Below are 12,219 nucleotides of genomic sequence, written 5' to 3'. Positions count from 1 at the left end.
TCTTTAATAATTTTGCTGCTCAGAGAGAGTTGCCTGCTCTAGACACAGTTGGTAAACAGACCGACCTAAACTAACGCAGTTATTTACCATTATTATTATTATTATTATTATTATTATTATTATTATTATTATACTTTATTTAAACTCAATGGACTGTTGAGCCAAAGGCTCTTCTCACACAGTGTCGAGATGCAAGAAAAATACAATATGTACATTAAAAAATATAAAAAACAGAACAGAGAAAAACAAACATTAAGGCAGCAAGAAACAATGTACAAAATGTAAAAAAATGTACAAAATGTAAAAAAATGTACAGACATGTAAAAAAACGGCCAAAATGGCTTTAGAATTACATTTTGCCAAAAGATGAGACTTACATTTCATTTTTAAAAAAGAATGAAGAGTAGAGCATAATTTGACATCTGCTGGTAAACTATTCCATATTTTGACATCTGCTGGTAAACTATTCTATATTTTACACCGTAACACGTAAAACCTCTCTTAAAAATTTTGAGTTCTGTGTCTTGGAATGTATAATTCATATCTGTCTGCAGAACTTGTACTACGACTGTGGACGTTCTGGACACTTCTAAAAACCACTAGGAGTGCTAAAATAGGAGTCTAAAAGTACTCTGGTTACAGCTTTCTGTAATCTTTCAACACGAAGTAAAAGTTGTTTGGAACAATGACCCCATATGTTAGAACAGTAGTCAAAATGGGGTAATATAAACCAATTGTAAAATATCACCTTAGCTCTCTGAGTTAAAGAGGGACAAATACGTTTGAGATGCAGCAATTTAAAGGCTACCATACTACAAACTGTATTTACTTGCTTTTCCCAATTTAGGGTGTCGTGAATGGTTACACCAAACAATTTTTCATGAGTTACACAATCGAGCTGATCATTGCCACACATAACATTGATGTGATTAAAACCCCCGTATGTGTGTTCTGTACTAAAAGAATGCTCGCCGTAGAATCTGACGGGAAGAATGCTGACAGGAGTAACTTTATCCTTTGTGGTCGTGATTACACCATCATGTCGTTTTCGAGAGAGGGACAGAAACTTATGGAGGCGTAACGTGGCTAATTTCTGATCTCGATAGCCGTAAGACCATGACTTCTGCTTTTGTGAGTAGGGTGAAGAACGTTATAAGGGGTTATACTTTCAAGTATACACTGTTTTATGGTCTGTTGTTTCAAGTTTTAGACTTGATTAAGTGTGGAATAAATGGAGTTCAAGAAGATCTAACATTTACTGTACACAAAAGGTTGACCCAAAGACCGGTGAGCGTTTCACGGACTGGTGACTTCGTGTCACCACCAAGCCAAATTGGTCCATTGGACAATGGGTGCTGTAATTGATAGGTCCTTCATGACTCATGGTGAATATTTTATATCCACCCCCTCACGTGCAGTGCAGCGATACAGTATGACGATGCGTTTTCCACAGAAATGCTAACACTAAAATTCGCATGTAACCTATGAACCGGGACACCGGGACATCACGTGTTTCGCCGTCTTTTTTACACCCACTCCGCTGGAAGAAAGCCATACTTACCTAAAAATCAACTGTCAACGTAGAGTAATGGAAAGCAAAAAGTGGCAAGCCAGAGCCACCTTGCTGCTTGTTGCCATTCTCCTACTAGTCGTTAACGTTCTCAGCGTGCGAGGAAATAGAGGTAAGTTTTAAGTACAACATGGCTATTGAACAAGCACGGTTTAGAGGTTAACACACCTCGGAATTTAAGAGTTATTTACGTCTATTAAAATATGTGAACATTTAGCTACACGCAGGGACTTACCATTATATTGAGTTTCTATGTGAGTACATATATATATTGCTAAATGAACGGAGTTTCATGTAATCGAAGACCTAGCAAGTTGCTCTTATTTTGATACGTTTTTCTTTGAATTAAGGAGGTTAGCCGATAAATGCCGCGGGTTTAATGGACTGTCGCTATCTTACGTATGAAACGCATGATCTACTCCTTACACAGATGTAGAAGAATGATAATGCCAGCTCCAACACCGTAAATCCCATGGCCTGTACTCGTAAATGCCTTAACTTTAAGTACTCCTGGTGTAAAGAGAGTTACGCTGTGCTGTTTTCCATCTGATGCCCTTTTTCATTCCTGTTGAAATGTTCGTCATTGAGTTTCTTCGTCACTAAAGTTGGAATTAATGTCATTTACAAATGCTATAAGGATTGGCTCATAAAGATAAAAATACGAACGAAATTCAATGGTAGTCATGGCAACTCCAGGCATTACCTTTGTTATCTTAATATTTGCATGTCATACAATTTACGATGTGAGGTTACATAAAAATATAAAAATAGCACGAAACAGAAACACTCCACTGCATTGTTTGATAACGAATTCAAGCAGATTAATGTATAGAGAACTTGCTGATGTCACAGGGGACAGTTTACATTTTCAAACCGGGTGTCATTTTCTCACCACGGGGTTCTCCTCGCTATTGTTAATTTTATTGTTTTTTAATAAATTTTGAATGTGATAGTCTTAATAAATATATTCACACTACCCACCTCTTGTGCCTTGGTCTTAGCATTGATATCGTAAAGAGTATTTTCTGTGTATCCTTTAATGTGTCATGTATTTGTCCCGTGATGACTCTAAGGTAATTGTGTCGTTGTGTAGCGTCTATTGTCTGATGCCTTTGATTGCGTCACTGTCCCCTGTGGAGGGACCGTGATTGCATGTGCAAAAGCAAGTAAGGGTAAGCTACTAATTTGTGGACGCCGTTACCTGATTATCACTGGATTAACTTGGACAAAGCTCGTTAAGCAATAAACCATGCCGAGGGTCGGTTTTGACCAGTTCACCTCGACATATATACTGGTCAAAACCGAGGGGTATGCCCATTGCTGGGATGGTTTATTGCTATGATATCATAACAGTATTATATTAAAATTCTGGCGTGAACGTTAAATATGATTTTTTTTTTCTATATAGGGTTCGTTCCTGTTACAACAGTGCTTTATCGTGAGAGCACGGTTATTTTCACGTCTCTTCCAATCACATCACTTCATTTACGCAGCCGATATATTGTATGACATAATTCATATTTTCAAAATGGTAAAATAGTGTTCATATCAGTACTCTTTATATGAGAATGGCAATACAGGCATAGCGTGTATCATATAATGCACGCTGTCACCTTGCATGAATTAAGCAATAAAGTGGTATACCATGATATTTTGACCAGTTCACGATATATATCCACAAGCGATAGCGAGTGCATATTTAAAGTGAACTTGTCAAAATCGAGTGGTATACCGTCGCTTAGCGTGCTTTATTACTATTATATCAAAACAGTATATTGGCATGGAACGTCAAAAATGATTTTTACTATTGCCTAGAGCTCGCGCCTGTGCCAACCGTGATATATATTCCTGAAACGGAAGCGTGACGGGAGCCAAACTTCAATGCAAGCGATCTCTTGTGCGAGGCATGCTGCAGGACATATCTGCTGCTAGGGCCTCTCACACTGTTCTTTTCACTTCTCGACCAATCAGATCGCTTTATTGGCGCCATCAATATACGTGTATGATATAATAGACTTGACATTCCTCGTCAAGTCTATTTTAAATCAATTTCCTACGATGATTGAATCGGTCAGCATTCAAAGATCGCTCGACTCCACATAATGTTTGCACAAAGTAAACAGCCCTTTTCACATTAAAATATATTACAATATTCTGAACCAAAAATAAAATGCGCGAAGCAAAGGCTTTATCTCAGACGAAAATTTTGATCTGAACGTGAATTTGTTGACATTTAGCCATATTCAAATACATTATTTGGCCAAAAAACATCAGCACCAATTTTCAGATATTCCTTTGTGATTTTAGACACGCGTAAATGCAACATTCTGGGTACATTTGAACTGATAAATATAGATACTGTAAGGTTGATGCATATTTTTACACATAAAACGATCATAGCAACTAGTAAACAAACCTTTGGACCTGCATGAGATATATACACGTATATTTTAGCCAATTAAATATGAATTCTTTCTATGTTCTTTACAATTCCGCAGCAAAGGTTCGACTTGTTGATGGATCGTCTCCTTATGACGGCCTCGTTGAACTGTACGTAAACGACACTACTGGATGGTTACCTGTATGTGGAACTCGGGGTGTGTGGCACTTTGTGGACGCCGATGTCATTTGTAATCAACTTGGTAAGCGTCGCGATGCCTACATTTTAACCCAACGAAAAGTAGTCACTTTGTTTTCGCGAGTTAGTCACTCCGGATCCTTTGAACTACTATAACCAGAATAAATTATGAATAAATAGACAAATAAATAAATAAATGTTGTTTTAACAGGTTTTGTAGGGTGAAGTTTTCGTGTCATTGTCATGCTTCTCACTCGCTGGACTGAAATATTCTGTTGCGTTTGCGTTTCCACCATTTGTTTGGGTTGAAGTTGACAGAGCGATCAAGCTATTCCCAATGCCTGAGGAATGCTGAGTATAGTCTACAGAAATACTACAAGTAATTTAGTTTCCGATTTTAAACTTTAAATATATCTATCTCAGTATATAGATAGAATGAAAACCTAAAATCACTTTTATATTAAAATCAATCTTCGTTCAGCGCCAACTCGACAACGACGCAACCAACAGAATTAATGAGTTGAAACAGTGTATCCAAAATGATAATTACGTCACTTACTCGCACACTGAACCATATGTATGTCAAGGAATGCTGGTGTAGCGCCGGTGCCTCACCTGGCCTGGTACACTCAAAAAAATGTAGCGCGATGTTTTGCGATACATAAAAACGTGTAACGGGATGTTACGATATAAAAACATGTAGTGCAATTTTTGCGAACGGTAACAGAAATAAAGCCAGACCCCCTCCCCACCCCCTAAACACAGAAATTGCGTTCACCATGCGAGTTTTTTAATTTTCTACGGCCCCCGAAACAATGAAATAAATGCTGGAAAATATAACATGCCCTGTACTGTAAATTTCTAGTGCATGCTCAATAACTGCTAATGTGAAGTGCATTTTTTTGACATTTGCAGGTTACAATGGTGCAATGCGATCAGGACGGGAGAATAATATTTTACGAAATGATCCTCGTAGAGTCGTAGATCAGGTTGCGTGTCCGGCAAACTCCATCACCATCGATGATTGCAGCTTTAATATCGAGGAAGCCGGCCATTGCACTGATGGCGCCAGGATTACGTGTAACTGTAAGTTTAGTTTACGAAAGAATGTTTACGCAAATTATTGCAGGTATTGTTACCAATGTTATGAGTAGCTCAATATTCCAACATAAATGTATGAATATATTTCCTGGACTATTTTTGATGATTCACAGTCAACTCTGTTAAAACCAACGTTGTCTAAATATCAAGTAGGGTCTTAGTCCAAATGATTTTTGACCAGATCGGATTGTAGACAAAGTGTCGAAATTAGACTGCCGTGGCCTGCGACACGAACGTTTCGCGAGATGTTCAATGGAACGACATGCACAGCGATTTAGTCTTGTTCTCGATTAAACCTTTACTGTAGCCTCAGCGACGATTGTCATTTGAGCAAGACTCATATTTCATTTACTTTTATTGAATCTAGTCCATGGTTACATTGGATGTTTCAACAATAACGCTAGCGATCCAGTACTTGCTGATGATGAAGAGGAAACCAATCAGATGACGATTGAATGGTGTCTGGATTACTGTAGGGAACGTAACTGGACGTATGCAGGGTTGTCCTGGCGTAAATTTTGTCACTGTGGTAGGCAGGGAACCGACTACGCACGACAGGGAGTGTTACAAAGTCAGCAATGTAGTACTCCATGTGGTGGAAATAATCAGCAAGTATGTGGAGGCGGAAAGGGAAGAATAAGCATATATAATAGTAAGTAAATCAAGACATCATAGGGTAAACTTCACATTTCTAAGCTTCTCAGGAGTAGAAGCAAATTTGGGTCGATCAAATTACAACAAGATGATCAGTTTGATGGTGGACAGAAATGCGCAAGAAGACGTTTTTCTGTTTCTGCTGAGAGTGTGGTTATGAAAGGAATATGAATGTGCAGTAACTGTTGTAGTATTTAAGCATGTATATTCTTTGAGAATAAATTAAATCGTGCTCATATCTCTTTGTAGCCCATTTAGGTGCATGTGGAGGCCAAGTCAACGTTAATGGATCTCGGACAATCTACTCTCCTGGATTTCCGGGATATTATTCGAATTCTCAGGATTGTACTTGGACCTTATCATTCTCAAATTCAATTAGTTTGACGGTGAGCTTTATCCTTTGGACATTGGATAGTACTAATGATTACGTAATACTCTATGATGTCAGCAATGGTGAGAGGCGTGTCATTCGTCAGTTTAGCGGATCTGACGTACCGGAAGTGGTATGTTCACACTCCAGCGAGGTGCTCGTGCACTTTTATTCAGCAAACAGCAGTGGTTCGAACACAGGGCTCTTCGCCATTACCTTTGAAGGTACAGCTACGTATATCATGAATCGATATCTGTAACACCACTAATTGAGTGTCATCCGTAGGGATGGTTAAACGCTGAATATGCAAAAAAAATTTCATCTACTTTGTTGTATCATCTTTCATTTCTTACTCATTGTTTTGTTCTTTTGTCACTTAAATCATCGTCAGAGAACATGAACACACTCTTACATGCTCGACCAAGCTTCGTTTATTTCTATCACCATTGATTATTAAACTTGAATGAAGTACATCAATGACAAAATGTAAAAACATCAAAATGAAATGGAGATGATACACCTTTCTGTATCACAACAGCAACGGTTTAAGAGTAACTTCATAAGATTAACCATGCGATCTTACGGAAGGGTAACTTGCTGCAAAGTTGCACAAGACAACATTAGTCACAACAATAAAAATGCGTGCAGTCAAAGTGTGATTTAACTTGTGACATTTCCTCTGACATTTATTACCAAGGTCGAAAGTACGAGTAATCTTCATTGGCAACAGTAAATCGCTATTGATGCCTTTCATCGGAAGATTTCTACATAATACTCTTTCAGTCAGCCGCAAACATTGCTATAAAATCTAATTTTCAGAAGTGTACACTGCTTGTCCACTCCCAAGAGAAATCAAGCATGGCCACTTCAATGTAACTGGTGACTGCACTAAAAACTGGACGTTATCAGTCACATGTAACGAGGGTCTACAAGTGAGCACATCCCATTCAAGTGTTGTCTGTTATGAAGGTCATGGATGGAATGATACTTTACCGACTTGTACCGGTATGAAGGCTTGATTTCGTAGTGTAAATTTGTATATCGACTATTGAGTTAAATATATCGCTTTTTCTTGTGTCGAAATGGACTAGACATAAAACGTGTTCATTTAAATTCACGATCCATATAAATATCAAGTATGTAAGAGTGAAATTTGCTTGCATGTAACTATACTTGCATTTACGGGTACCTACAGGTGTATTAAGTATTATAAGAATGTTTTAGGGTTTTTTATAAGGCTATGACCATACTTACTTTGTCATTCTACCTTCAACAGTACAGGCCAGAATTATAGTAGAAGGATTGCAAAGAATAAGGTCGACTTTGGCGTTCTTGGGTTCAAAATATTGTTTTAGATTTACAGGAGGAATTTACCATCTTCACGGTACTTCTTCGAAGCATTTCACCATATACTGTAGTATGGTATCATACGCGTACCGGTGACCACCACCTCTTAAGTCATACTCATGAGCAGTCTAATTTAATTCTTTAGCGAGCATGATTGTTATCACAAATAATCACTAGAGTTAAATGAATCTTAAATGAAGTATTTTGAGCGAAGGTTCATGATAATGCAGCCTGCAATATCAGAGTAGTGAAATTCACAAATGGAATAGGTATTTCATATCAGCTACGTTATATGCTTGGAGTTCAGATATTTTGTGAGTTATATACAATACGCATGCAATCGCCCATTTTTCTCTCATTAGCTGTGCATATGTTTAGGTATCTATGTAGTGAAGTTGTTCAGAATGTAGAGATTCTTGGTTTTATAACATGATATCACTATTATTAATATTCCAAGCTGAAGTACCGGTGAAGCTGACGGACGGAGTATTGCCGAATGAAGGACTTGTTGAAGTGTTTGACTCTGAGTATGGTTGGCTTAAAGTGTGCCTGATAGGAAGTCGAGACAAAACGTGGAGTTGGAATGAAGCCGATGTTGTCTGCACTCAGCTAGGTAAGCGTTAAAGTTATCAATCATGTATCAATGGCTTAGTCGTATTAGAGAAGCTGGACATGTAATATGTTGTTTTGACAGTAGGGAATACTTGAATCACCAAAATTCATGTGAAGATATTAATTCTCCGATGTAGGTGACAGTACGTCATAAATTGTTTCTACAGATTAGTTCATACTAGTTTATTCGTTTTACGTATTGCACCCGAATTTCTGTCCACATTTAGGTGAACGCGTCCATTACCGGGTCAACCATTTGTTTATTTAAGAGCAGCACGCGTCAAATTCAGCAATGTCGCCTAAATTATCATTAATTTCACTAGTTTGGAGATATTAAAACATAGCTTCTACATTTTTTGCTCCCTGTTGACGGTGACAAATTTGAATAAGTTCCTAGAATTGCAAAGAAAACCAAGCTCAATTCAATTCAATTCAATTCAATTCAATTCAATTCAATTCAATTCAATTCAATTCAATTCAATTCAATTCAATTCAATAGAGCATTATAAATGCAAAACATAGACAATTAAAAATTGTGGCTCAAGTAAATCAAAATATTGAAAATATACAAAAAGTACATGGACTAAGAACGATACAAAAATAAAACACACATAAAAAGTTTACGAATCATTTAAAAAAGCACAGCGGTGGGGCACAACGATAATTTGCGCCGGCTTAACCTCTATTCTGATCCCTGTAGAAGAAGTGTAATCAGAACACTATCAAACTTTACAAGATGGCTACCTTCATGACACTGTGTACTTTAGTCTACAATCATCAGTATAAAGAATATACAACGTAGGAGATAGGACGCAACCCTAGGGAGAACCAATATTTGTTTTTATTAATTCGACATGGGACCATTGACAGAAACCCTATCTATTTGTGAGAAAGTCACGAATCAAGAGTACGAGTTGACTACTAATATCGAACTTTAAGAGTTCCTCTGCAAGGATGTGGGGCTGAATTGTTTCGCAAGCACTGAAGATATCTGCAAAAAGGATTCTTGCATGAGCACTTGTTTTTTATCTACATTTTAGTACACTTTGTTAAGAATGAAAAGCTTATCATCTTCAACACTCTTTCCTGATCGATATGCAAATTGCAGGGCATCTAGTTTATGTTCAACCCGTGTCAGAATGGATTGTACCAAATTATTTTCTCAAATGTTTTTATTAACAAAGAAGTAAGAGCAACGGGTCGAAAATCACTGGCTTCATTTTGGGTTAGTTTTCTGTGGAACTGTTACCACTATAGAATTTTTCCATATGACAGGAATAGTAACCTTGTCAAGAGATATTTGAAAGAGGTGTTGTAAGACTCCACCACACTGATCAGTACAGAACTTCAGGATGCGACCATAAATACTATCAGGACCTGGACTTTTGTTTACACTCAACGATTTAAATGTTTTAAGTTCGCGCCTCTGATTCAATACACGCTAATCTCGCTCATAAGCGACATTTTCCACTATTATTCCGGTTGAGAGAAGAGATTCTAAAGCCAGAAATTATCGTAATTTTAATAAAATTCTTTCTTACAATCTCCCCTTCAAGCCAACAAAATTAATTGCAGGCAAACAAGTGATTCTTTCAAACCTGATAAGGTGTATGACAAAAACTTCATCGACTGTAAACGGCTCTTTTGGCCATTGAAAGTACAGCGGAAGTACCCGAGCGAGTACTCTTCTCGGTCCGAAAAAGCCATATGCAATCCATAAAGATTGAAATTTTTATATCTGCTTTCATAGGATACGATGGTGCCATGCGACATACCCTAGGCAAACAACAAGCATCTGGCATTTTCGGTATTGCTTCTGTTAACTGTGAAGGCGACGAGAATTCAATACTGGATTGTGGTTATTCAACGAGCAATTCATGTAGCCAATTGATCAAGACCAGATGTAACTGTAAGTCATCCTTGCAGTATTTTCTCCAGAAATGTTGGAAATCGCTGAATTCGCTTTAATTCGTTCGGCTTTACAATTTGTTTCTTTGGAAATTATAGTGTATCTTTAATAACAAAGGAAATATCAATCAATCTTTTATGTAAATTATGTTAATAAATCAAGTTCGGAATATAAATTAATTGTGTAGTGATAAATGTGATTGCACCTGTCTTCTGCATAGATATCGGATACGTTGGCTGCTTTAATCATGGCGTGGTAGATCATCGCTGGAATTCAAGTGATTCCGTCTCCAATTCTACAATGACGATAGAATGGTGCCTTGAATACTGTCGATCACGTGACATGTTCTATGCTGGATTGAAGAACAAAAACCAATGTTATTGTGGACAGAGAAGTCCTGATGAAAAATACAGAAGGCGAAATAACAATTGTAATCAGGCATGCGAAGGAGACAAGTCACAAAGTTGCGGAGGAAGAAGTGCTTTGTCTGTATATCCTAGTAAGCACCATGATGTAGATTTATATATGATACTTAGAATGAGAACAACTAAAGACATGATAGTCAAGCAGTTAATATACCTTTTCAATCATAATGTCTTTTTAATGCACGGCTTTCAATTCACTTCGAAATCTTCCTAACTTATTTCAAACTAAACACGCTGTATCTACTATATCTCACTGCAATGCTTCCATATGTCGGTGAGAAAAGAACGATTCAAGAGCTAGAAGGTTCTTGCAATAATTTGAATAGACAGATACCCCCAACCTGAAAATTGATGTTATATATGATTAAACATGTACAACGTTTGCACTTCAGGTGTGTGTCAATAGCGTTTGACCATGTACTTCACACCAATCAACTTTAACCACAATATGTAAATGTCACAACCTTACCTGTTGTAGCTATGGTTTGTGTTTAAACGTCTCTTATTCTGAATTGCAAATGATCTCGTAATCATGAATCACACCAAACCCTATTTAACCCTACATATAGCGTCAATGGGAGCCTGTGGAGGTCACGTGAATGAATCAGGAGTCATCTATTCACCTAGATTTCCTGGAAATTATCCAAATAATCAAAACTGCACGTGGATTTTATCAACATCGAAGAATAGCACCATCACAATGGAATTTCTGTTTCTTAACTTTGGTGGCGCAAACGATTCGGTAACGATGACTGAAGTAATAGATGGTATCCACTATGACATTGGACGATTTGAAAAAGCATCTGCCAAATCAGAAGCTATATTTTCTTTTTCAAACGAGGTTTATGTCACCTTTAACTCAGAATATCGACACGATGTTAGCAATGGCATATTTGTTTTACATTTTGAAGGTAAATTGCTTATCATTCGACATTATCAAAACACAATCTATAAATAACTTCATAAATATATAGTATGGTATCGCCACGTCTCGATCGATCATTACATATGAAGCGTTGTCGCAAAATCATGGAATAAAATATGGTAAAATTTACTGTCAGACAGATATATAAGACACTTGGCGAATATCAATGATGTGCTACATTAAGAAAAAAAACATTTGTGTGGTCATTGACGCTAAAGAAGACAAAAAGGAGCGAAAGGAAAAGGCTCATACAGTACGTAAAATAGACCAAAGCTGAAAAATCGAAAAAAGAAAAATCGTTGATAAAGAAGAAAAATCACAATGATATCAAGTGTTTGCAATGTGCACGCTTTGCCCTATAATGGAGGTTAGGAGGACCCGTTTATGCTTAAGTTTACAAACGAAGATGATATTACTGACAGTCATTCATTTCATTTCGCATTGACGATTTGTCACTCAGTGACTTACCCTGAAATATTATTAAATAATGAATCAATGCCAAAACAATACTTTTCCAGAGGCAGAACTTGGTTGTCAACTTCCGATTGGCATCGAAAATGGTAGCTTCAGGATTATCGGCGATAGTCGTCACAGCTACTCTTTGTATATTACTTGCGATGAAGGCTTCCAGACAACAAAGCAAGACACAGTCACTTGCAGAGAAAATAGACAGTGGACCAGTCCATTTCCTAAATGTCTTGGTGAGAATGGTTCCCCAGTGTATTGTT

At 37.3% G+C, this 12,219-nt stretch overlaps 1 protein-coding gene across 1 annotated transcript; it reads left to right on the top strand.

Moving 5' to 3' along the window:
- Positions 1–1,588: 1,588 nt before the first annotated feature.
- Positions 1,589–10,972, top strand: LOC139143926 (neurotrypsin-like). The gene is made up of 9 exons (XM_070714544.1): positions 1,589–1,682; positions 4,069–4,212; positions 5,064–5,234; positions 5,617–5,901; positions 7,093–7,278; positions 8,078–8,233; positions 9,983–10,141; positions 10,362–10,640; positions 10,959–10,972. Exons 1-9 carry the CDS (start codon positions 1,589–1,591, stop codon positions 10,970–10,972), a joined length of 1,488 nt encoding a protein of 495 aa, XP_070570645.1.
- Positions 10,973–12,219: the final 1,247 nt, after the last annotated feature.

The sequence above is a fragment of the Ptychodera flava genome, chromosome 1 (assembly GCF_041260155.1).
Source record: "Ptychodera flava strain L36383 chromosome 1, AS_Pfla_20210202, whole genome shotgun sequence".
In the NCBI taxonomy this organism is placed as follows: Eukaryota; Metazoa; Hemichordata; class Enteropneusta; family Ptychoderidae; genus Ptychodera; species Ptychodera flava.
The sequence above is the reverse complement of the archived record's forward strand: the minus strand, read 5'-3'. Positions and strand labels throughout refer to the sequence as shown.

Excerpts from the sequence above, each read along its gene's own strand:
- LOC139143926 (XM_070714544.1), top strand. The coding sequence starts at position 1,589 with ATGGAAAGCAAAAAGTGGCAAGCCAGAGCCACCTTGCTGCTTGTTGCC. Across the intron at positions 1,683-4,068 it reads CAGCGTGCGAGGAAATAGAG|CAAAGGTTCGACTTGTTGAT; the intron begins GTAAGTTTTAAG and ends ACAATTCCGCAG. Across the intron at positions 10,142-10,361 it reads GATCAAGACCAGATGTAACT|ATATCGGATACGTTGGCTGC; the intron begins GTAAGTCATCCT and ends TCTTCTGCATAG.